At 38.8% G+C, this 26,600-nt stretch overlaps 3 protein-coding genes and 1 long non-coding RNA gene across 12 annotated transcripts in view; 2 read left to right on the top strand and 2 right to left on the bottom strand.

The window, feature by feature from the left end:
- Cmpy (crimpy) overlaps positions 1-10,914 on the bottom strand; it is a 231,358-nt gene extending 220,444 nt beyond the window's left edge. The window contains exons 1-3 of one of the 2 annotated variants that reach the window (XM_070663251.1): positions 10,492-10,914; positions 8,772-9,126; positions 3,317-3,459 (exon numbers count right to left, since the gene is read on the bottom strand). In XM_070663251.1, coding sequence (XP_070519352.1) covers positions 3,317-3,459; positions 8,772-8,917 — 289 coding nt within the window. In that variant the 5' untranslated portion in view covers positions 8,918-9,126; positions 10,492-10,914. The remainder of the gene's footprint in view (positions 1-3,316; positions 3,460-8,771; positions 9,127-10,491) is intronic. The other variant, XM_070663249.1, reaches the window with a different exon arrangement.
- Positions 10,915-13,291: 2,377 nt separating this feature from the next.
- Positions 13,292-20,273, top strand: Nup188 (nuclear pore complex protein Nup188). 2 transcript variants are annotated; one of them, XM_070663320.1, is made up of 7 exons: positions 13,292-13,393; positions 13,512-13,584; positions 13,800-14,016; positions 14,107-14,574; positions 14,654-14,778; positions 14,866-15,391; positions 15,475-20,273. In XM_070663320.1, the coding sequence occupies exons 2-7, from the start codon at positions 13,556-13,558 to the stop codon at positions 19,897-19,899; spliced, it is 5,790 nt and encodes a 1,929-aa protein (XP_070519421.1). In that variant the 5' UTR covers positions 13,292-13,393; positions 13,512-13,555; the 3' UTR covers positions 19,900-20,273. The 2 variants fall into 2 exon arrangements, with proteins under 2 accessions (XP_070519421.1, XP_070519422.1); XM_070663321.1 differs by lacking the exon at positions 13,292-13,393 and adding an exon at positions 13,405-13,423.
- On the bottom strand, positions 19,891-24,491 carry LOC139106498 (mesoderm induction early response protein 1). 6 transcript variants are annotated; one of them, XM_070663326.1, is made up of 5 exons: positions 24,315-24,491; positions 23,767-23,902; positions 22,455-23,510; positions 22,018-22,145; positions 19,891-21,794 (listed from the first exon to the last, which is right to left on the bottom strand). In XM_070663326.1, the coding sequence occupies exons 2-5, from the start codon at positions 23,881-23,883 to the stop codon at positions 21,152-21,154; spliced, it is 1,944 nt and encodes a 647-aa protein (XP_070519427.1). In that variant the 5' UTR covers positions 23,884-23,902; positions 24,315-24,491; the 3' UTR covers positions 19,891-21,151. The 6 variants fall into 6 exon arrangements, with proteins under 6 accessions (XP_070519427.1, XP_070519426.1, XP_070519428.1 ...); XM_070663325.1 differs by having other exon boundaries at positions 24,044-24,490; XM_070663327.1 differs by lacking the exon at positions 24,315-24,491 and adding an exon at positions 23,595-23,674 and having other exon boundaries at positions 23,767-23,869.
- A 275-nt stretch (positions 24,492-24,766) lies between these two features.
- Positions 24,767-25,999, top strand: LOC139106503 (uncharacterized). Of its 2 annotated transcripts, none has more exons than XR_011546370.1 (5): positions 24,767-25,042; positions 25,110-25,174; positions 25,354-25,471; positions 25,679-25,784; positions 25,848-25,999. It is a non-coding gene; the product is annotated as an uncharacterized lncRNA (long non-coding RNA). The 2 variants fall into 2 exon arrangements; XR_011546369.1 differs by having other exon boundaries at positions 25,658-25,784.
- The last annotated feature ends 601 nt before the right edge of the window (positions 26,000-26,600 follow it).

Below are 26,600 nucleotides of genomic sequence, written 5' to 3'. Positions count from 1 at the left end.
TTTTCGGAATATCTGAATCAAGGTATCTTGAAATGAATAAATAACGCATAATAAATAAATAATTAAATAATTTCGATGATATCACGAAGATTTCGCGAGCCCGGCAGAATCGTGACACGAGACTTCTCTCAAAATGTATCCGACACAAAATTATTAAAACTGAAATGACAATTTAGATAACTTTTACGCGCCGGTCATTTAAATAACAATTTTACGTTGAAACGGAAACATTAAATAAATATAATTAATAGCTGCGAGATATTGTAGCACTTGATGCAAATACTAAACGTGAAGTATTATAAATGTCAGGTATATGTCGCTTTCGAAACAAGTACATCCATTTTTGCGTGTTTGGCCCGCCATTGAAGTGTAAACGCCACAAAACGAATTACCTCGCATCCGTCTCCACGGATAGCGACACAAAAGCTTCATCATTTTCACGGCAAAAAAAAAAAAAAATAAAAACACGTTTAAACGCAAACGCGACGTAACATTTTTTTTTTCAGAATCGTTTCCAGGTCAAATTCCTTATTAAAGGGCTATTTTTGTTTCGAGGAAATAAATCTAGGCATGTCGTCGTATTACGATCGAACGCATGTTATGCGTGCGATCGAGCTGGACGCGCGATATCGCAAAGCGCATCACGCAAAAGCGATATGCCACCCGCACGTTGTTAATGCAGGTCAAATATTGACGATTTCGTATTTCCGTGCCGACCGTCCGTTTAAAGGATCGCTGATGTGATTCTAGTGAAGCGAAAATTCGTATGATTGTTACGCGCGGCCGAATTGGCACGTCGCCATCGGGCGATGGCATATTCGACGCGAATCGCTCATGCTACCGAGTCTGTTAATAAAATCCAAAACTATAAGCATATCGGTATTCCCTTCCCAGTCACTTTTCGTTTCTGACAATTATCGCAATTGTCGCCGAACGCCATAGAAATTATTTGCACAAATTTCAACGTGGAATTATAACAATTGCATCTAGACATTATGCACGTACATGCGCGACATCGAAATTAATATTAACTTGTTCAGAAACATGCTATAATTGTATAAATTGGCGATATCAATTTCAATTTATAACTTATAATTAACGTTATTGTTGTAATAATATTATTTTGTTAAACTTGTTATCATTAATATCATATACGTATGTTATTATTGTGTACCGACATAGAGATTGGTGCTGCTGCGACTTGTTTATTTTAAATTACACTACTATTTAACAAATAATTGTAAAATGCAAGTAAGAGCAGTTTATGTTTGAATTCCTGTAATAATTAAGCCTTTCTTTACGGGTAAGTTATTACACTGCAAAGTTGAGCCTTTGAGAGAATACAGAACATTTTTCATAGAAGTATTTCGCGGCCCTTAATTACTTCCTTTTCCAGTCTCTAAAATCGTCGTTTGACTTGGAAGTTTGGAAAATCCGAGTTATAACAAGTTCAAAAATCGCTCAATTAGATTCGCGACCGGTGCGGGATCGTTCACTTCTAGATTCACCAACACGATTCTATTCAAAGCGTTAAGAACTTTCAAAGGAGCCAAAGGACATCGAGTCGATGAAAAAGATCGGGGAAAAGAGGAAATACGCCGGACTCACGATAAAACTGAATGCCTGAAAAATGCACATCTGCGATTCGATTATTCAATGAATTGGAAAATGAAAGTAAGCATCCTTTTTCAGAGTAATTATCGATAATGCACAGATCGAATCAAAGAATTGTAAAACATCGTTCTGCTTACACTCATATTTAATGCAAAAGCATTAAACATTTTATTAAAATTACGAAAAGAAAGAAATTATACGTAGAATACGAAATATGCGCGAATATCAATAAATTAATACTTTTAAATATTCTAGTTCATAAATATGAGGAAGTAGAGTCCGACATTTTGCACATACGAGGTGCAGTGAAAAATTTCTAAGTGAAAAGTAATGTATTCGCGCAAACATGACTTTGCCTAAACTAACTTTTCCATTTGGGGAAGCCCTATCCGAAAGTTTCAGAAACTGCGACACGATCTTTTTCTCTATGGCCTCGACCACTGTAACATTTTTTTCATTCGAGCGAACGATGAAAGTTGTATGAATAAAAACGACATCATCGATTTGAAGTGGTTTAATGTGTCCGAGCTCGGTAGGAGGAGTATCTACGATGTTGTCTAATACACCGTGCGGAATATTACTCACATACAACTGTTGTTTCATATAAATTATAAACGGGGTTTACATACGGCAGAATATTAACGGCACGAAATTTCCAAGTTTGGAACTCGCGTTGGATTGATATTAGTGGCATCAACTTCGTAGACTATAGCAATTACATTAAGCGAGTATCGAGTTTTCTAATTGTTCAGAAAATTGATAATTATTGATTTTATCGTTATATCGTGCCATATAGCTAACGGCCTGGATTGTTTTATCTGACCTTGCCGCGTATTGGAAAAGATAAAGTGGACGTGATGTACGTGTTTCTAGAAAAAACGATACTATCATACGAAAGAAGAAAATAATATACTATAAAACAAGACGGAGGTATTTCCTATCGTTTTTGCAATAGCACATTACAGTACTTGTTACACGGATTAAAATCGTAAAATAGTAACTGCATAATCATCATTCGTCATCCACGATTAGTTTCTCCCGTATCAAGCTATCCAATTATCTTCATGAATACCGTATAGCTTCGCGATAGTGTACACCAACCGAGGGGATGATGAAACAACATACGCGATATAATCGTATCAACCCACACACGCGCGCAAAAACCTTTTATACAGAGATTTATTGTCGATTTTGTGCTTATTAAATGCGGACAGCGTTACATTCTACTCGTGAAAATAATCATAATATTATTTCTGTACATTTATCGCGAACATGTACCGCGAGATAGAAATGTCCCGAAGGTTATAATAAAACCAGCACACATGTCATTAAAAGAATAAATATTTGAAATCGTATGGCATCGACATTTAAAACATGCTTGAAATTTAATAAAAATTTTATGAAAATGGAGCATTGCAAATGTCCAGCTGTTCCAATACCAATTAGTTTTTAAAGTGAGAAATAAGAAATTTCTAATATAAAAATGTGTGGATAGCGAATGATATGTACATTTCATTGTCAGTTCAATTGCAAAAGGACAGTGTCGTCGAGGATGGTTTTTACTTCCATTTGCAACGACATTGTACCGCGTAAGAATTCGAGACGCACGCAGTCCGAGGCACAAGTAACTGTATGTGATTCTAATAGAATTCTTTCTATTGCTCGGAAATCTTTATTTAAATATTTTCTCGTAAATACTCACTCGTGCAGACGCCCTCGTCCATTTCCCGGCTGCGAGTTAGCAGATTCATGATTACGCATTGCAGACCGACGGCGCAGGTTCCCGAAAAACCGAAGAGGCCGCCGCAAGGCTCGCCTTCCACACGCGCGCATACTTTGCAACACCTGCAGACACATAAAACTCGATCAATCGTTTTATATATGTATACAGGGAGGAGGCTATATCGTGCGAGACACGCTCGGCACACAAATCAAGTCAGTTTACGCGCGACAGACAGCTTCAAGCTTATAAAATAACTCGAGCGGAAAGTTATAATTAGACCACTTCGTGTCACATGCATTTTTGCGTGGAAACAAGATTATTCATATATCCGTTGTCTCATACGTTTATCTTTAGTTCGAAATTAAAGATTAATGTGTTAAAAAAAAAGAGAAAAAAATAGAGATTTTTAATTAATTCTCGACGCTATACGCATTTTGCATACGAGAACAGAAATGAGGAAAGTTGTTCCCACGCAATATAAACAAATAGTATTATTAGCTCTCGTTGCTATTGTTGTTCGCCAGTAACGTATTGGAAATATACGCAGCTCTCGGAATGCTTGGCCTTAGAATCACTGAGGCTCAGTCTAGCTCTTTTTTTTTTTTTATTTTATCGACAAAGAACAAATAACGGAAAATTGATGCCAACGTATAAAACGATGAGATAGATGAAACGAACAACCCGCGGTTACATGCGGATCGCAGCTAACCAGTTTACTTCGATTCGAACGTACGTCCATTTGTTTTCTCGCGAGAAATCCTGCGGGCGACAAACAAAGAGATACAAACGTTTTAAAGATATAAAGCGCTCCTTATAACAGTCTTACATCTTCCTTAAACTCGGAAAACGAAAAAATACGGTCCGCGTCCTTTTTTTAAAAGCGGCTAGATGTTAAGATAACGGCGCGAGCTCGGTTTCAAAGTGATATAAGTTTATCGTTACATTTGTTGGAAAATAAAGATCGCGCAACAGTTCGGTAAACAGTTTTAGAAATATAATAAAATGGTTATAAAGCAATGTAGACTTCAAACGAATTTCTTAAAATAATTTCAATATTTTTATAATTGATATATTCAACATTTTCAATAATTGTCACGATATCATCGATGAAATCCGTTCAGCGTTTCAAGAAATCACATTGTCACGAGATTGCGAGGTCCGCAATCCGGTCTGTAAATCTTCGCGCAAGTGCGGTGACATTTGCATTTTTATTCTGAAGAAACTTGACTTGAATCAAGATGTAAGAAATTGAGAAGCTTCTACGTATTATGCAGGTGCATATCACTTTCGCGCGCGGTACGCTCAGCAGTATGGAGCATAGTCTTACAAAGTTCTGAAGGGAAAAAATGAGGGAGAAATATCAAGGCGCAGCCTGCGGCGCACCACACGGAAAATAATCTCGCGGAAAATTGTCAACTGTAACCAGGAATTTTATTACGCCGTCCCAACAGCAGCAATGAAGACGAGGGGTATCTTCTCTTTCTATGTTCCTTATCCGCTTCTCATGAAACAATCTACCTCTACTATACGTTCAGTCTTGCACATTCTTATAAGACGCAAGAATGTAACTCGTGAGAAAAATAGAATATATAATAAGCACGAAAAAATTTAATTTCCGATAAAATGCAATTATACACGACTGCCTTCGAATAGTCAGTGACGTGTAAATTAGATAATAATTGCAATTTTAATTATATTAATTGATAGCCATAAATATATTGAATTCTATTGCATTTGAAATTAAAAAATCACGATCAATAAAAAGAATAAGAATTGTTAGAATGTAGAATAAAAAAATTAATCATGCTTGTAACAATAACAGTAATAATATAATTCTTTACAATAGAAAAACTTTGTAAAACGCATAACAAAAAATCGCGTTATATTCGAAAAATATTGTATCATTTGATTGATTCGAGTTGAGAATGCAATTGGTTTTTTTTCTATAACGACAGAGAGAAGGCGAAAGAGAGAGAGAGAAGAGAGAGAAAAGGTGAACATTTTTATAGCAATATAATCTACAATGATGTGACTCTTATCAATATGAAATGATGAGATTGCGTTCGATAAAATTTGTGAATCTGTTTCGCGACATCCAATCGTCCGTTGAACCGGCCGAGGCCGTAATCGAGACAACGCTACAAGCTTCAGATTCCAAACAATCTGAAACCGATATTTAACGTTATACCGTTTAGGTGTTTACGAAGAGCAAGAGAAATTTCATCGAAATATACGCGCGAACAGCTCGGCGTGGACAGCCAGTTGCATTTGTGAAATTATACTCCTCCTGTATTGCGATATCAAGATAGTGTATAAACAAAATGATGTTGGAGTATACGTACGCGCATAAAAAGGCAATATAATACGGATGTTGTCTTTAATAACAATTCACTAGCGTATCACAGACGCGATCCGCAATACGGTTTGTTGGTAGAATCGCTACGTCTTGTTGACACCGATAAATTTGCATGAAACGATACTTTTGCTGTACGTACAACTCAACGCGTAAAACTTTTCTTTCTGGAAACTACCTCGTCGTCATTGAGACTACTTGGCTATCTTTCGATATCACATCGAACGGTTCGATGGCTGTCGTCGCCATCGCCGTAACGGTCTTTCGCCTGTCCTTCTAAATCGCGAGACTTTTGCAAGAACTTCCGGAAATTCCAAGGCGCAATAAACGTTAGGTACACCTATTGAATTCGCAGAGGTCCTTCGGGAAAGATGGTATAACTGCCCGAGACCACTCCGAGAGATTCTTCCTCTATTTCCGCGCACGCGTGTCGCTCCTTTTGAAATTCAATTCCGACGTTCTCGAATCAGCATATTGTACGTATCGACGCGCGCGACTGTATTATCGTGCACATGCTGAAATATCGAGGAAATACGCAGGGCGAGATAAAACCAGGTGGGTGGTTGAGAAGCAGAATGTGCTTGGTGGATAAGCTTTTGAATTGCACAAGAAAGATTTACCGTGATCACGTATGAATTTCGTAAAGAATTCATCTTTGTGATACGAGTATCGCGAGGGAATACGAGTAAAACGCCGTAAAGACGTCGAAGATTTGCCAACGGTACGAATATCCGGCCATATTCTCTTTAGCGAAAAATTCGCATCTCTTATTCCAAGATTTAATCTAACGCATAAATCACAGCTCGATCTCAATCCGCAGTTCCCGATCCGGAGCGATTCTTATTCGATTCTCGCGCAAGCATCAATCTTTGTCTCGCACTTGAAAAGCAATTACGCTGAAATTGTTCATCTTACGAGTAACTTTCCCGATCGTAAAGAGCCAGAAGAAAAAAGGAAGAGGAGAAATCTCAATCTCAACCGCACATTTCTAACGCTTCGAGTAGCTGTGAGAGAAGCCGCGGTTTGAAAAGCCGTCTTATCCGCCCTCTGCTCGTGAATATAGAACAGATGAAAGGCTTTCTAATTGCGTATTGTGTAATGTACCTGGCCAAAGTGGCTAAAACGGTTGTGAGTCACCCACCTTGCCCTGCAACCATATATATAAATATCTAACAGAGATATCTAATCAAGATTGACCTACATGGAATATCTTTGAGTAAAGATACTATCGCTTTTACGATACGAATCTTTCGCAGCGTTGAAGCTTTAGCTACACGTAAGTTAAGTGCTCAAAAGAATCTAATCTTTCCGGGTGTACGTATATATTGCACGGTACAATATTCATTTTTATACAACTTATCACGAGGTGAAAAATCCAGTTCACACACACACACGCGTACGCAGCTCCCGCAACTCCTCCAATATTATTTCGCGCAGCAAATGAGTTAATCGTGCAAACAATCGCGTTAGCCGGGCTATTTTTTTTTTCCTTTTGTCCTACATGTATAAATACTCGCTGGACGTCTTACGCATTAGTACGCGCATTAATCTGATTTTGTAATGCACCGTTATCGCCGACTTACATGACGCCGCGATCGATCGTGCCTCATACTCGCTCGCGCGAAGTGGAATTTATCTTGGTACTTTCCTCGCAAATATTTGTTAAAGGGGATGTAACCTGCATATTCGCTCTTACACTAAAAAGCCTGTAATATTCACAAGATTGCGGTTTGCAGCGTGCTTTATCGCGTAATACGATTGCACATCGCGATACATTGCGGCACTTGAATTGAATAATCTGTCTTATATTTTACTAACGATTGATGACGGCGTTATTTTGTCGCATACACGAATGCAATTCGCGAGATAAATATAAATTACGAGGATGTAAAATTGTAGCAAATGACGCAACGATAATTATCACTGTTAATGCACCGTATTGTTTTCCCGAACCGCACGATTTTTCGATTCCTCCGCGGCGGGTGTTATTAATTATCTGCATTATACATTATTCTTAACGTTTCCCTATTTACTAACGCGAGAACCTGTTCCTCATCAGGTTGTTTGTACGGGCCGTAAAACACAAGTGCACACCTAAAACTCAGGTGCATACCCCACCTTCCGTGCTTGAATATATATGGTGTGTAATATACGGTGTGCATACTATGGCGTAACAATGTTCCGCACATGCTTGTGTGCGTGGGTGGATGAAAATAGACCCAAGGGCATGTGGATCTCGCGTGTTGGCCACATGGATATCGAACACGCCGATGATAAACGCTATCGTATAACATTTCGCGACTGCACCACCCTTAGCGCATGCGAGAGCTTTCCTTGACGCGCGGTTTACTTTTATGGGGTAATACCACCTTCGTTTATTTCCCGCAAATGAGTCGCTAATGTGAAAACGTAATTCGCACACGAGGGGGCGGCGACAAAGGTGGATGAACAAACAAAGGATGGCGTTTTCTCGCTGCTTGTAGAAAGAAAAAAAAAAATTTCACACAAGCACGGCGGGCCTTATTGTAGCGCGCGTTTTAATTGCACGCTGCGCTCGGAACTAATTACAACGCGTAGCAGAACACAATTGTTACAACGGAACGTAAAAAGTCCGACTCTAGAGAGTTTCAAATTGAAAATTATGCTTCTGCGCATTATATACATCTTTGCAACAGAGAAGACGTAATAATAATTTGCGTATAAATATCATACGCGATGCGTCGAGAATTTACACGACGGACATATAAAACTCTACACATCTACAGCTTTCCTTTTTTGATTATCGAGGTATATTAAAATACCTTCCATCGCGCATATTTCTCACGCTCGCTGTTTTTTCGTATATTATTGCGAATGATTAGAAACGTTTCTGTCCACAATTCCGATAAGAAAAAAAAATAAAAAAAATAAAAATAAGATAAAAAATAATAAACTCGCGAAATATCCTGAAAGCGAGGTTCTCTTAACCGAGGGGAGTGGAAAACGCGCAGACGGGCACATTCCGACTCGTTGGTATTCCGGTGCCGAGCCAAAGCGAAGCTTTGAGGATCTCTCTAGGCGTTGAAGGTAAACGTCGCGTACCTGCAGGGGTCCCAGGTGAGGCCTCCAGGACAGTCCTCGTCGGTGAGAACGTCGCACTCCAGCGGCGAGCACACACACGAGAGAGCCCTCGCTACTGCGAGCGACAGTACAACAATGCCGCCTAAGAGGAGCAACGGGGCCCTCATTTTGTCCCTCTCGATCTCGACGGCCGCCCCGTCGTCGATTCCCCTGGTGTTCTCTCTATTCTCTTATTTTGTATCTCCCCGACACTAATTACGAAACAAACACGAGGCTGTCCATTGCCTTTAGTTCGTTCCGAAACGTTTCACGCCACGTCACGCTCGATCATCGATTTGTCACACGCGCACGATATCGGGCCTTCCCTTTTTCCTCTCTATATGTCGTAAGGAATTGTTTATCAGGAAAGAAAAGCAGTCGTGATACGCGGCTATGCATCGATCTACATTTTACCGCTCACATCTCGCTGAAATATCGCGTTCACCCATTTTATCGAACAAAATGCCGTCCGAATGGAAAGGATAACGTGATATTTCGTATACGCGATATTACGATAACAACGGAGGTATATATATCGTCAAAAATCTTTCGCTAATGATAAAAGGATTCAAGATTTCAGACGATTAATTATGTACGAGAAGTAGAAATAACGAAACGAGAAAAATATTGAAGTATCGGGATTCTATGGCGAATTGTTTAACGGCGTTGTAGCGAACAAAGGAAATCTATTCGTAATTGCATATCTCGCGTCTCAAAGACGAGCATTTTGCGATACGTTATTTGAAAACTGATTTGCAAAGGAAAAATAAAACAATCAAATACACACGCGTATCTGTTGCAAAATCGTAAAATGAACGAAGATTAAATAACCAAATCTCCAGATTGTTAAAACTTGAATAGGATATCTGCCCCAGATACAATTATCGGATATTAAAAAAAAAAAAAAAAAAATTTTTTATTTTTACAGTTTGAATAAAAAATGTATAACGTATCAAAGCAAAAAAATAAAGCGACTCTTATTTTAGAAGATGTATAACCGTACGTCAGGCTATTTTTGACGACGAAAACGGTGGAAACGATCCGATCTATACCAATTTCTGGACACAGAGAACAGCCCGCTCAAGGGTTGCACTCTGTAATAGGAATTGCATATATCAATCCTGAATAGAGAATAGTTTATCCGCGATTGCACACTATGAAGTGGAAACTCGTCAAAAGGTTGTTGAGGATCGACAGTCGAACTTCGCCGCGTACTCAAATTACACATGCATTTTAGCCAGGAGATACATCCGCATCGTGTACAGCCGCGACGCGGGCATTAGACACTTTCGTCTTGAATTATGTATACAGAGGGAATGAAAGTTTCTCGCGTGTTTTACGACAAAATGTCGACTATAAAAAAAAATGTTAAGTCAAGGACGAGTACGATGGAAATTCAAAATCGCTGGTCAGGTGGGTGTGATGTGTCTCGCATCTCAGAGGCGTTGGAGGAAAATCTTTCTTCTCCATTAAGGAGACAAGAAAATGAATTAGCAACAAGTGCGAGGAACGGAGAGAATTTGTAAAGCGACGGGATGTCAGGGGGAACATTCGTTATCTTGTCAGACACGATCAAATTTCTCTCGACACTTTTGAAAATTCGAATTCAAGTCGCCGGAGCGGCATCCGCACCGTCTCGCGAAGCTGGCTCGCGGATACGCGAACTCGGAACTACTGCACTTATAAGGAGACGGCGTATCACCTGTTACAGAATTGCATTATAAGTCGAACGCTCGTGCAATCGGCGTATCGTCGATCATCGGCGCGAATTCGAGTCCCGCGTGCGGAGACGCGCGCTGAAGGCAAGAGCGAGAGTTCGCGGCGCGCAATCGACGCGAAACGATGTCAAGGGAATGGAAAAAGGGAGATCAAGATTGTCGCCGGCATCGAAGAGCGGAAGGGCCGTACGATCGATCTGCGGGTACTTCCGCTTCGACGGCTCGCATAGTAATCGCGACGCGGCGCGATCTTCTGCCTCGCTCGGCCGCCTCGTCACGCGCGTCGCCCTGGCATCGTGCACACGGTGTCACCCGACGGAAGAGAATCACTCGGCGGAGAAGGCTACGAATGCGCGAAGCGCTCCGCGTTCAAGGCGAACGTGCACTGGCCGCGGCGACGAACAGCATCTACGAAGCGGCACCCGGCGCCGCGACGCGCGACCCGCGTCGGCGCCCTGATACGCGACTACTGTCGCCTCTTACCCGCGGGCGAACTCTCCCCGTTTCGCCAACTCGCGTATCCAGTTTATGATTTTTAATTGGCGGCATTGTAAAGAGTTAATTAACGCAACGCTGCGCGAGGGGGGAGGGAGGGGGATTTATTTGCCGTTACGGCTATACCCGATATATCGCCGTTATAATACCAACTCGGACCGGTGCCGGTGTAACAATAGTACCGCGGCTAGTAAACGGCGAAACCAGCAGCCGCTTTACGTAAATATTAAATCGCTCTTTTTACAACAATGCTCTAATTCATTCATTGACAAGAGAGACACGCGATAACAATTTAAATAACGGTGCATTAAAGTTGTTTCTGGAAATTGCAATGTACTGCTTTTTTAATATATATATATTTTTTTTTCGTTTTTAATTGCAAGTTAAAATCGGATTTGAAAATAATTTATCGATATCGAACAAAAGGCTGAGAATAATCCCTTCGTGTTGTTACAAATGCAATTATAAACGATAAAGCGACGGAAAATAATGTTTTATGGTGGTAGCAATTTTACCTGAAGCTTCGCAAGCGCTTGGCCAGAGGTTATCGTTCAAGAAGGAGGTAGTAAAACGGCGTTGCATGCCCGTGTCGCACGTTAAGCGGCATCACTCTGCTGCAATTTTGCCAAGATCGCTCGTCAACGTTCTTCTAGGCCGGTCGCGGATCCTAAGTGTGATAAATGTCCGGCGAGCTCGGTATTCGGCCTCTTCTCACCTGGCGCTCTCTCTCGCGAACAATTTTTCTCTGGAGCGCGTTGTGCCTGCGCCTTGATACCTGCGGGATTAAGCGACTATTGATCATCGGAATCTTCTTCAAAATAGCCGCCCGGACCGTATCGAGCGTGCAACGCGAAATGAAATTCCAACGGTTAATTAGCGACGTCAAGTGCACCCCGGATCAATCGCCGTTTAATTGCCGTACGGGTTTCATTAACGTTGCCGAATCTAATATCTACCGTCCGTGAAACCCGTTACGCGAGAGAAGAAAACTAATTTCAAGATAACCGGGGTGTTTATCGTTAAAACATAATGCTGCAAAGTTGAACGTACTATTAATCTTTTCCGACAAATTACGGGAAAGAAGCGGATCCCTCGTAATTCGGTCCGATCTTGAATTAATGTTGATAACGGCTTCGCCGTCGCCGTATCTCCCGTATCTCGGTCAACATTGTGCTTATAAAAAATTTTTCTTTCTTTAATAATTAGCAATATTTAATGATGTCTAAATACGTGTGATAAAGAGCGCGCAGCGGATTTGCAAGATGTATGTCCGCTCGATTACTCGATTACGACGTTGTTCCACGAAGCAATGCGAAACGGAATTTTCAAGCGGGTAAGAATAATCGCCCTCGCGAAGTTTCGTGTTGCTCGAAATGATATATACAGCGCGCTTCTTCCTTGCCGGGTCCCACCCCCCGCGTATCTTGAAGAATATTAATAGCGGAGGGAGCGTCCCATCCGCGCGAGAGAAAAACCGCCTTATCGAGACAAGGGGCTAATTCGCTCATAATACTTTCACCGAATCTTTACTCATCTTCCCGAATAACTCAGCCGTTCGCAATGCACTTCTTGCGGATACCTCGCTCGAAAGCGGCGAGAATCGCGAATCTACCAAGCTAGACAGTTTCCTATTCAAGCAACGCTAACAGCGCGCGATTACAGTATTTCTCTCCTCAATTCCGTGGTATAATTGGCGTTTCGCGATTACTTCACCGGGTTTTGGCCATTTCGCCGATGATTTTCACGAATTCGCGATCTTTTATCGTCCCGATGCATTGAAGTAAGATGGCAATGTAAAAACTAACGGACCGATTCCGAATATTCATGTCGGTGCTACCCGCTTGTTGCGTCCGCTCGGATTTCGGCGTGCCGGAAACGTTGCGAGCATTTAGAAGTTGCATGCGATGGACTTACCTCATTAAACGAAGAGCGGGACTCATCAGCACACGATCGCGATCACGATTACGATTTTCACAACCATCCGTTGTGACGCGGCGCGAACACGGACTGAAATAAAATTAGCCAAAAACTTCTAGAGAACGCGGTTTGAATCGGATTTTTGTTCGATGGCGACATCTCTGTTTGGAGTGTTGCGTTACTTTACCCCGCTCGAATCAAACCTCTTTTGAAGATCGAGTCTTGGTTTAAATGTGAAAGATTAAGAACTATAATGAGCTTTTGTTAATGACATGTCGCGGGAGCATAATTAAAAATGACTTGCACGTAGATTTATTATTAACTAAATTTTTTTATGCGTGTGAAAGTAAAGCGAGAGGCAGTAGGCTTTTATTCTACGCATGCGTGGCATTTCAGCGGTCTTTTAGTGGCGTGCATGTATGTATGTGTCTATCTTATCGTTACGTGTAGCCCGCCAAGTGCCAACCATTAGAAGTGAGGTTATAAGATATTTAATGTTTACAAGTATTTAAAGCATATAATTAAAATCATAGAATATTAACTATTTTCTTACGACCATACGTGAAAGATTTATTTTTTTGCCTTTATATAGAGTAAAAATTGTGAATACAGTTTTAAGTACAGAGATATATCAGCATGGAAGTAGCTCCAATGGGCAACTTGCCGTAAGTACATGTGTATATTTTTATATTTTATGTTTTGTATTTGATCTCGCTGAAAATGAGGGATTTTATTTTAGAAATAAGAAAAAAACAAAAATGCCGATATATAGATTTTTATTTTAATGTTAATATATTTTTTTGTTACATTACATCTTACATGAATAGCATTATTGTCTGTAAGAGTGACATAAGAATAATATTTAACACTTTATGAGTAGTTGCAGCAAGGATTTGTGGTCTATTATATCTGGTACAACATGTTGTTGTGCCAAAGAAACTGTTGAGGAAGAAATAAAAAATGCCACTGATTTATTAAAAAATGGACTTCAGTTTTTTAAGCCATATACAGATGCCTCGCTGCAAAGCATTTCTAAAAGAGATCCACCCCCTTTGCAGCAAATGTATGATTTAATTAGCAAACTTGCTCCACTCCTTGTAAGTATATTTACACTTACAAACAAAAATTATTTTAATAAGATTAATCATAACTTAATTGTAATAATTGTATTTTTTAATTTTTGCTAGAATTTGGATGCCACAATTACTTGGGATTTAGTATGTAATTTTGTTTCATATGAGTACAGAAATTGTGCAGAAACTTTTGCATCACAGCTTTCTGATCTTACTGCTATAAGAACATTAATTGATGATATTTGGAACTTTTATTATTCTGAGAGAGTAACCTTGATAAAATGCCTTAAACTAATGGTTGAGTACAAAAATAATGAAAGGCATCCTCATCACAAAGAATTTGCAAAATTTTTTAATGAGATTTTAATGGGAAATTTACTCGAATCTGTACAAAAGCAAATAGAAGCATTGAAGTTTGTAAGTCCTCCTACACGGTCCCAATTCTGTACAGAAGATCACTTACATCAATTATATAATAGCACTTTAACTGAAATGCGGGAGCTGCTTCATATATTGACAGTAATAGTACATGATATACATGTTTCTAGTAACAAATTTGCCAAGTTTTATGGTAGTATTGGGGTAAGATATATTTTAAACTTTTTTTATATTATTAGAATGATGAATTAATAGTTTTACTCATGTATCTAATATTTTTTAGGGTGAACCTAGACGATTAGTGAGTACAAAAAGCCATGAAGACAAGGAAGCTATTACTAAGAAGCTTGAAGAAATACAATACAGTCAAATAGCATTATTACTAGTAACGTTAGATGTAGAAAAACAGTTAGTTAATAATTTTTTTCCGTAATTATGATTTGTATTAAAATAATTTAATTTATGTTTTATTTGATGTCTTTTTTTTTTTTTTAGTAATGGCATGGAAGATTGGATAAATGGTGTTAAAAGTAATATGCAAGAGATTTTGGAGCACAAATGTATTCGCGAAAATTCGATACATGATGGACCATTACTCCTATCATGGATGCTAGCAAATTATGCGATTGATCCGGACAACTTAGACACATTGAATCGTTTCAGACCATTTGGCATCAAAGCTATACAGCTCGATGTATTCCAATATTTGCGAGATTTGATAAACTGTGAAATGTTTCAAGAAGAAACTTTTTACGCTGAAGTTGTGCGAAACAGTGTTTACAATCTTCTTTCTTTAATGTGTGTTTTTGTCGATGAAGATCGATTAAGTGTTTTAAATGGTATTTTTGATGCTTTAGCTGCCATAGTAAAGTTTCCAGAATGCGCAGCTAGATTTTGGGATGAACCATGCGATATATGGTCGATATATAAAGTTGCAAAAGAATTATATCCTTACAAATTTGAACCACTGACTAGTATAGCTATTGGTTTGGCATCTACAACAATTACGAGTGCTAAAAAGGTAATAAATGCATAGATTATATGTTAAATTCATCATGTATGTAATATTTATATATTATATATAATTTACTATTTTTAATTTAGCTCATGTCGGAGTTGGATAATCTACAATCAGTGACTATAGAAATTCCTCGTCAAAGAGATTACAATAAGCCATTACAGCCATATGAAGCAGATTGTATAATCCAAAAAAATTCTTTTACTATACCCAGCAACTGTGCGCACGAGAATATCGCAGTGTTGTCTAACGAGAAAGAAGTAGTTTTATTCCGTACAAAAGCAAGTTATTGGGATGCTTTACATTACAAGATAGAACAATTATTTTCTCAAGCAAGTGGCGGAATTACAAATATTAGCGCTGTGAATACTGATTTACCAGAAAATGTTTATCAAGGCTTAAAATTGTTGGAAGCATTTCTGGCTGCAGATATTGAGATACCATCGAACATGGTTGTTCCTACGGAATTAATTTTTGAAATTATTAATCGGTTTTCATATCCAATATTACCACCAAATTTATACAGAATCGTCGCCGTCTGCATTAGCATTTCATCAAAATTGGTTTTGAGATATCCCGAAGATATTCTCTCACGAATGCGATCTGGAGTTTATCCAAAATTTAATAATTGGTATCAAAAGCCAGTTGACTTTGCAGAAGCAATTTCTTTCGATGGTGGTCTTATCGCATCATGGCTTTCAGGTATAGAAACTATCGAACATACATATCCCATTCTACGTGCATTTCTAGATACATTATATAATTATTTAATCACCAAGCACAGTAAAGAAGCCATGTATACCATTGAAATACCGGGTATGGTATTTCTGCTACAAGCTGTGTTACCAAAACTAGACTCGTGGTATTTTGAATCAAATGCAGAAAGAATCGACTTATGGCTGAAGAGTATGTTTTGCATTCATCGATCTCTGGATTCAACTTTACCTAAAAACGACATTCGCAATGAATTGCAACATGTTGTCGTGTATAGTTTGCTCTATTTAGACCCACGTCACGCATTATTGAAATTACTTCGAACGGGAGAACGTACATTACACAATAAAATGATCTCGGAGACAAATTGGATCAATGGAAAAGGATTTAAAATTATCAAAAGTGTCGAACTAGCTCTGTCGATAGTGAATCGATTGTTAATGTTTAGAAAATCTTTGAATCTGGATTTAAACGACAGGTCGCCTCTTGAAATTGCTTTGTACTCCTCACCGAGAGTACCCAATGGACTTCTTATAGTACCGACTATTGTTAATTATTTGTATGTTTGGTTTAGTCCTTCGCTGCAAAAAATGGCTGTAAGACTATTGAAAAAATTTGCGGAAGAATTCTCCATGTCTTTGCTCGTTTGTATGGGAATGGACGGAACATCTATACGAGAAACGTTTGCATTTCGATTAACTCTACCGACATGCGCGATTGAAGTTAAAGTCGCTATTTTGGAATTAGTTGCCGTATGTCTGGAAAAACAGCCTGGCTTGACGGAAGCTTTATTCAACATTATGCATCAAGCAGAACGCAAGAGAATTTTTCCACGTCCGGCCGATGAATTTCTTACTGAGGGCTGCAGTCAATTCTTGGAATCATATTTAGAACGAATGTACAAAGAAGACGATATTGTGTGCGATAAATTGTACGACAGCACTATGACAGTATTGCGCGCCATGTGGTATCACAGAAATGAGATTCTTGTCAATTTCTTCCGGAAACGAGAAAAATTCTGGACCTACTTATTCACCCCACTTTTTAAAACTTTAGTGGCGGGTGCAAAGGGTTATTCTCAATTATTAGATGTTATTACATTAGAATTATACAAAAGCCCATTATTAGAGAATAATTTTTCAAAAAGTTTAAAAGAACTGTTAGACAAATCTAAAGATCATTGGAAAAAATTAGCTATGTATGTTTTAGATGTTTCTGCAAACGGTGAAGGCGAAAATAATGAAGAGTTACATTCAAAGCAAGATAAACTTATAGAACCACTGTACGAAATTAATTTAGAATCTTGGTATCACTTTATCGTTATGCTCACGGATGATCGAACAGCGAAAAATTATCCAATTAACGTGACACAGGCACATCTTTTAACGCAGTTGGCCTTGGATTCTCTGTTAGAACGAGTGAAAGAACCTAACGATACTAGCAGTGGCAAGATTCCGATGCTATTGGCTTCTTTATCCCTGAGATGTATTACCTCTTGGAAACAAATGTGCGTTGGTGACTCGAGGATATTTAAAACCAGACTGTCGCAACTTACACAAGAAATAGCGCAGACTTATCGCGGCTTTGGAAAAGCTCTACGACAGACAATGGTTTCGCTGCTGCTTGGATGCGTGCAACTAGTGAAAAGTACCTTGGCTGAAGATTCAGCAAGCCTGGAATATCTTTTAGCTCACTCATGTACGATTGCTATTTACGAACTAGAGGAATTAAAGGAAGCCGCTTTACAATTAGAACGCCGAAAACAGCAATCTTCTGTCGATCACAAGGCTGACGATAAAAGTATAGGAAAGAAAACTGACTGTCACAGCGCGGAGACGCTCCGCGGTATACGAGAAAGTCTACCGGCAACTTTAGCTATCAGCATGGTGACGCAATTGTTACGATCGTACGTCGAACGGAATGCAAATTTCAAACATCGTCTAAGAGCCAGTTGTGTACAGCTTCGTCAAATGATACCCGAGTTAATGGTGTGCGTCGGATGTACGCTTCAGAAATATCCGTATCTAAAATTCAGCGCAGCGGCATTGAGCTTATTGGGCGTTATATCACGCTCACCGTACTGCCCATATCCTATCAACGATAATGACGTAGCGAAACTCTGGCTTAGTTTGATTCCACCAAAAGACATATCGAACAGTATGCTCGACTCGCTATACAACGATTCAGCGAATGGTCAATGGCGTTGCCAGGATTGGTGGTCGTTGTACACATTAGGCTTGGAATTTTTAATAGGCTTAGTCAGCAGCGAGACGCATATGATGTTTGTTAATCATGTAGTTGTTTTTTTAAATTCTCATGAACATCAATTAATGGTGGTATCTACGTTATTGAGACACACCGCCGATCTACTGGCCGCCGACCTTATACAATCACTGGTTGCTCTTATACATGCAATAGCCACGCAAACATACGTTTGGAACACGATTCAGCCAAGTATTCGCGAAACTCTTATCAAGTGCATGTATTTGGCGTACGATAGCACAGTGAATTTATTACTGAGACCGCGAATACTCAAATTTATTATTGACGGTATTAGTGTGGAGAGCGCTGAAGAGCTCGAGTCCTGCGATAATCGATTGCCTAGCGGCGAGTTGAAACTGCTGGTAAATAAATTAATTGTTATAAATACAACCTGCGCACTAAGTTTCGTTCACTTTTCGCCAAAATTAAATACTTTGGTGGATACGATATACACACAAGATTATTGGTATACGCCGATGGCCGAAATGAATTTCGGACCTCCGCAGATGAGCATGAGCTCCGGTCCTCAACTTACTTATGGCACGATTATTAGCTCAACGCAGCTGTTCACTCAAGCTCTTCATTCTCGTTCGCAGCCCGTTGCTGTTTCACTACCTCTATCTTCAACGCCGCAGTCTAGTCGCGATGATAAAACGGATTCTGCGAAGAAAGAATGGGAACGTGCCGCACCAGAAAATCTTCGGCGTATGCATACGAGTAAAGATTTACGACGAATCATTCATGCGGCCTCTGCTTCTACCTCCAGAACGTCATCTAATATTAGCGGAGAATTTTTAGGCTACGTCAGTGGTCTAGATGTTACAGTATCGTTACTCAGTAGTCCTAGACTCGTCCGTCGACCGTACGATCCGTTGATATGTGAAAATACCATTCTCTCGAGAGCAACCGCTTTGGCAACCGGCAGGCACGTGGCGAAGAGTAGCGGCAGCGGAACTGCCGGTGCTCCTGGCAATGGTAGTCCAATCATAGCAAGAAATCATAGATTCAGTGATCCATGGTTCGAGTCCATGGATGAGAACAATACGCGATTAGCATTAGAAATTAATCTTATTCTGATATTATCACAAGCTCTAGAAGGGGTGAAAAGCCCCAGGCTCGCTTTACGAGATCGTCAACTTATAGCACGAGAGACCGCTACCGAGCTAGGAATCTTCTTCGACTTTCTTGAACATCGTGGTACTCCCGATATCTGGCAGGTAAAAGGTTCCTTGATAGATGCAGATACGAGAAGTTCCAGAACGATTCAGGACACGAGTGATCCGACGCAAACAAATTTACCGGCGAGACTTCAAAGAGGCAGTACTATTGATAAGCCACCGGTGTGCTCGCCCGATCTTGAAAATTCTTCAAGTACGGATATTAACAAAGTTCAAACACAAGAGAAAAGACTTGACGATAATGTCCTCACTACTGGCGTTTTTAAAACAAATGTAAGTAGCGTACAATTCTTACCGTTAATGGGAAAATTACTTAAGACAGTTGTTGAGTCATTAGATTCGGCACAATTTCGATAAACAGTATTTTTATTTTAAACGTAGTTCTTAATATATAATTCATCATTCAAAAAGAAAAATCTGTACATTCTGGAATGGTGAATATAAACGATGAATACATTAAAAGCTACGTTTTTGTATGTACATTAAACGTTACCCTCTTTTTGACATAATTGTAAGTAAACAATTTAACAACTGAAAATGTATGATATAATTAAGCACTTACGAATAAGTTATTTTACAAAAAGTTAGAAAACGTCTATCGATAAGAAACATATTATCAATTTTTCACACGTTGCGTATTATAATTAAGAATATATATAGGAATAATGAAACATTTAAGTGGAGTAAAAAGGATAACAGGAATTTAAAAAATATATTCAATGTTTCTAATTTAGCCTGTGCTTTTTTTTTTATATCAACACTATTTATAAATGATTAAACGTAATATAATGCGTATTCAGTAAATTAGAAATATTTTGTGAATCTTAAATAGTTTGCTAGGAAAACGTGAAAATACAAACTATATGATTTTATACACAGCCAACTACTTAACGAGGGAAACGAATTATTTTCAGGTGTACTATTTACGTGCATTCTTTACATAAAAATAACGATGACCATGTCTCTATTGACTTTCATTTTAAATTCATCATTTCAATATTTATCAGATTCGATTTTATCATACTGATAGATCCATTCTGCAGAATTCCATACCATACATTTTTTACAAATTTATTGCCAATCCGAAGACAAATCTACTTCGGATAAATTGAATTATAATCAATTACATGTTAATTACGTAATGATACAATGATTTATCCATGAAAATTTACAATCGCAATGTATATAATACTATTTCACGTCTCTGTCAAATACTAACGCTTTTCAACGAGTCTCTTTCAAAACGTGTCTTTCTTTTTAAATGGAATATCTCTATATTCATAAAGAGAAGAAAAATAGAGAAAGCTACAGTGACCCTCGCTCGTTTTTGCCGCGTTTATCTTTAATTTAATCTTACATAGAATATATGCTCTAATTTTTCACGCAAAAACGCGTCTCTTCTTTTTCCGCATTACTATACAACGTTGCGCACTTGCGCTAAGGACGATTAATAATTATATTACGCGCGATACAGTATAAAAATATAATCCTTGATATTAACGAATATTATGCGTTACGACAATAGCGATGGCGCGAGTGCCGAATTAAGCACACCGCGCAATGACATCCGTCGCCTTTCAGGATGAACACCTGAAGGTCGGGTTAGACGCTAAGGGGGCAGATGAGGTAAAATGTTCTCGGGCGAGGGTGTGTCGTGAGAATCATTGCTTCTAGATGTTACACGTTGGTGATAATAGTTATTAGAGACAGCAGTGGCGGCAACGGTAGCGGCAGGAGCGGTGGAACTAGTGGTAACTGTGTTCGTCGAACCAAGAGCTGTAACTATTGCTGTAGACGTCGTGGCTGTAGTGGTATTTATTGTTATTGTTGTAATGACTGAAGAGGTAGGTTGACTTCGAGACACTACACCACTCCATGCTAGAGAATTTACACAACTCGATTCGGACGAGGGACAATCCGAATGACGAGTCGATGGCGAACAATATGTTGGTGTGGTCAAAGCATTGGAATTGCATATTGATGAAGATATGGTAGTCGCAGCTGACGTTACCAACGGCGGTGGTGGTGGAGGCGGTGGCGGTGGCGGTGCCGTTGGGCCATTAACATCCGCCAATGCATCAACCGCATTTCCATCCCAAGCATCTGTTGATTTAGATTCATCATTGTTGGTCACGCTGGTGCTCGATCTTTGCCGCTTCGTATCGCCGTATAGCAAGCAGTGAACGTTCGGCGAACTGCTACGATCTCGCACTCCCTCTTGCTCCTCGAGAAATCGGTCCATATAGTCCCTGCTTGCAATTTAATGGTTCTGTCATTCACGCTTGCAATAATTATATTAACAAAAGCAATTGCACTTGTATATAAAATATATTAACAGGATGAAAATAATATGATGAAATTAAAATTAAAATTAATTTTTTTTTTTTTTTTTTTTAATTAACTGTATGTGATACGTTTCAAAATTTATTTTTAAATGCAAAATTAGATAAAAATTGAGATAGATAAAATACTCACGTGATACCGGGATGCAACGCATATTTTTTCTTTTCTAGTCGTGCTTTGTACGTAAATATGTCGTGACGCTCCGTTTTTTTCCATAGATAATAAAATTGTACTAATTCTCCGACCGATCTTGTCCTTACCTACGAAGTGAACAAAATTTCGCTATAAAACTTTTTATTATTAGTAATCCATAATACAACGCGCAATATAATTATTGTCTAAATAAATCAATTTTTTATTTTTTTTATTTTATTAAATAAGTAGCGTATTAAACTTAAAGTATTTTAACTCGACCACAAAAATTTATTTTGCAATGTTTATTATACCGTACGTTAATACTTTTTACGTGATTGTGAAAAAATTGAATAATATTTTCGTAATGCAATCTATATTTTCAGTATTCATTTTTTAGTTTTTAATAATTTAGAATTTAATACATAATTACATACTTTATTTTTCTGTATAAGATGAAAATCTTTTCCATAAGTGCGCAATCCAGATTCAAAATTATGACATTCCTCTTCTGACCATAGGCTTACTGCATCCGTAGGAGGAAGTACATTCATTCGACGTCTTCGTAATGCTTCTTCGAGATTGTAGCCGCACTGCAGTAGAAGATATAAAGCTTGCTCGTCGTCTCTAATATGTGAACCAGCTGGTAACGAACCACCCTTTACAGCTGGAAGTTGCGCGCGTTCTAAAAATTCCTCCGTATCTTCTGCGGAAATGTGGCTGGGATCCCATAACATTTTATCTTCATTTTCGTACGGCAACGCGTCGTCATAACGACACAAGCCTTCCGGTATCGCTGCTTGATAGTCAGTACCAACCATGATTGTTTTTTTCCATTCTTCCTCGTCTGGACTATAATCACAATCGTCCTCTTCCTCTTCACTTTGCGGCCTTGAAACACTCCGTAACAGTCTCGAACTGCCACTACCTATTCCTGCACTGACTATCCTATCTTCTGGACCATCAATTGCACTGGCGCTGCCTTCTTCGATAGTGCTATCAGTAGCACTGGGTCCTCCTAAATTAACTATACTACCGCACACAACAGCGTTAGCACTTCCTGTTGTAGGCGACGCTCTGGTTTTCTTTCCGCTTCCGCTTCGAGTGCCCGTTAGCGAACATTCTTCAGTTTCGACGTCTTCGTCATCGTCTTCGTCGTCATCGATTCTACGTTTCCTGTTATCCCTACTGCCCACTCCAATGCTGCTACTGCTTTTTATTGTTGATCCCGGCAATGATGTCTTGTCTTTTCCTTTTACCAGCATTTCTGTGTAGAATTGTTTAAGGTCTGGCTCGTTACTGGTCGCGTCAGCCTCGTCGTCATCGTCATCGTCATCCGCGTCGTTGTCGCCCTTGTCCGAATAACGCTCTTCGGTCTCGGGATCACCACTCCCAGACGGCAGCAGCATGTGATCGGAACTGTTCGAATTCTCCGTCGAAGGATCACCGTATCCATACATGGCAAGAAGATCTTTCAGTGGCATATCACCTTCCTTGCTCAAAGAGACAGAAATATATTGTTATTACATCGAGCGTACTTTAGAGGTTAAACATGGAATCTCACTACGAGAACGCACTTTGAGTCCAAAGTGTTGCGGAAACTTATCATAATTGTAATTAATTATGGGCTTGATTTTTTCATTTCTCAGGCTTGATCCTAGAATAGTTGGGATCAGAATTTTGTTACAAAGTGACAGATGTGTATACGACATGTGCAAAGTGCCGATATCAGATAACATGAAGATGTACCTTTTGTAAGTTGGACAACTCGTTGTGAGAATCCTCGCTACCCTCTAAGGCTTCTTCCTCGTCCAACGTTCGTTCGTCATCAAAATCATTTACCATCATTTCCGTTGCAGAACCCATATCATAATCACGATCTGCCCTGTAAAGAACATACGCCATTACAAGTAATATCATTGCAAGTGTTATTTCTTACTATATTATTTCTAATTTTTTTTTCTCTATACAGAAGACAAATCACAATTTCTACAGTTAGTTGCTACTTAAGTGGATAAGCACTTACATGATTCTACGGTCCCTATTCACCGAGACGGGAACATAACACACAAACGGTATGTACACACATTAATGCATGGACGCGGCACTGGAATGTATCACCACAATCGTACAACAATCACAGCTTTCCCAGCAGTCTGTGTTGTGCGATTTTTCCGGCACGCAAGACGGGAGGTCGGTGGTGGAGTTCGATTTGATTTAGTTCAACGTTCGACGCAAACGGGATAATAAAGACGTGAGACAAGGGTTTACATTCGAAGCACCGCGAGGGGTCTAACCTCAATCGAAGTGACACTTGTGTTGTGGTGTACTGCGATAGTCTCACGAGCACCGGAGGTGTCACAGTCCTCTCGCAGCAGGGCCTGGCATTTTTGCGGAAACGTCACTTTGGGTTCCTCGAGCGGCGCGTCTCATTTACGGGAGGACCGTGAGAGACTACGTGTCCCCCCTCCCCCATTCGCGGGAAACATCAAAACTCCGGAGCCTCCGGAGTATCTCGAACCTGGACGCGCGGGACGTCAGAGACACGTAAGGCACAGCGTTTCATCGAGCGGGAAACGTATGACTCGCGACGTCGCGACGTACATCGCACGCGAGGATCGCGAGTTTACGGGCGAGTCAACCGAAAGACGCACACTCCATCATTTGCGTTCGTCGCATTCGCTTCCCCCCGAGCTTTGTGTGTGTTCGGAAAATGGACGCACGGCCGAGAGAGCGTCGTTAGCCATTACCTCTCAAAAGTGCGTCCGCGTGCGTAATTATGAAGCTCAACGGGATTGGTCGGTAAACGGAATGGCCGAACACGTTTCATCGTACCTATAAAATTCGCTACGAGTCGCCACCGTAAAGATGCCTCCACTTTCACTTCTTTCGTTTGAAACATTCTATTCTATCTAACAGATTAACTATGCCTGTGAATCGTAAATATCGGACAGATGGGATAAAATGGTTATAAACATCTTGAAATATTTTTTAGCAGTCTTTTGTGATGCGTTCCATTGTAAAGGTATGTGTGATTATAAATATAGAAATATACGTAAGACCTCAAGTTTAAATCTTGATATTTTTTGCAGGGGAAAAGTTTTTCTCATGCTGTTCAAATAGGCTAATGTGTTACAATAAAAAAAAAAAAAAACAGGTAAGTTTCGTAATAATATACGAAATTATTACAATTTTACTCTATATGCATACAATTTTTATTATTATATATTTTTTATAATAAAATTTCCTCAAGGATTTACTTGGTTAAAAAAAATGTATATCTATATGTATATTTAGAATATTAAGTAATAATCTGTTATATGTTCTAATATATAGCTGCATAGACTGCACTCATTGATGTAAACTTCAGGCATTAAATTAGAAAGTGCTATAAGCTGCTGGGATAAACCAAAGACAAGAAGTTATAAAAATTCTATTGAACAATAGAATTAATGTAAGTACAAGAGCTAACTTTTCTAATATATATAGCTATAACTGGTAAAAAAAATTTTTATTTTTTTAATTATATTAGTTTTATTTTATATATAATTGCTAATTAATATACCAAAATATAACTCAAAAAGTATATTCTCTTATATGTTAAAGTACATAAGTAAAAAAATACTTTCTACAATTACAGCATTATACTATATTATGTTAGGTGATTCAAAAATTGTATGGAAGCATTGTTAGAGGAACCATTCCAACTGTAGAAAACGAAGCAGTATAACAAACGGTTAAATTTGCTAAACAAGAAGAAATCAAAGGTGCTTATCAATTGTGCTATTAAATATGATAAGTTTTATTTACAAAGCAAAAAAACGTTTTAGATTTCCATTGCAACAACTTTTGGAGCAATATATTATAAAGGAGGAAAGAGCAATTTCCATCGGTTCTTCAAATAAGTTATAATTTTGCTATATACACATATATATATACATTGTTTTGTTTTTTTTTGTTTTAAATAAATGATTACAAAGTATTTTTTTATTTGCAGATCATTAATACGTTATTCTCTGCCAGAGCTTTTTTTATTTCCTTGTCCTTTCATCTGATAGCGATCTGGCGATCGCTCTACGAAAATTTGTCACGATATTTCGAATGTAAACAGACCTTTGTTACATGGTATCTTTAACGAAATTGCTTCTAGTGGAATAGCTGCTACGAGTCACGGGACTTTGAACTTGCTCTGTGCTTGATAATACAATACGTCTTTTACAATGAACCGCTGCATGGGAATAGAGTTGTCTGTTGTAACGATTTAAAAGACGAAACGTAAAAAGGAAATTTGTAAGCAGAGGTATAAAAGTTCAGTCAGTGAAATATATAGTATGTATAATTATGAATATTATAATTTTAACATTTATGGTAATTAATTTTATTTTTAATATTTTTTCTTTATGATTTCAGTTTTATTAAAACTATCGATTATATTTTCAAGCGTAATTACTAAAAAAATTCCATTTATTATATTACACCAGACGTGATGGCAACTAGAATTATAAGCTCACGATATGGGAAAAACGGAAGAGGAAGGGGACAAATATGTCTGTTCCATTCGCTTTTCTAATTCATTAACTTTT

The sequence above is a fragment of the Cardiocondyla obscurior genome, linkage group LG11 (assembly GCF_019399895.1).
Source record: "Cardiocondyla obscurior isolate alpha-2009 linkage group LG11, Cobs3.1, whole genome shotgun sequence".
In the NCBI taxonomy this organism is placed as follows: Eukaryota; Metazoa; Arthropoda; class Insecta; order Hymenoptera; family Formicidae; genus Cardiocondyla; species Cardiocondyla obscurior.
The sequence above is the reverse complement of the archived record's forward strand: the minus strand, read 5'-3'. Positions and strand labels throughout refer to the sequence as shown.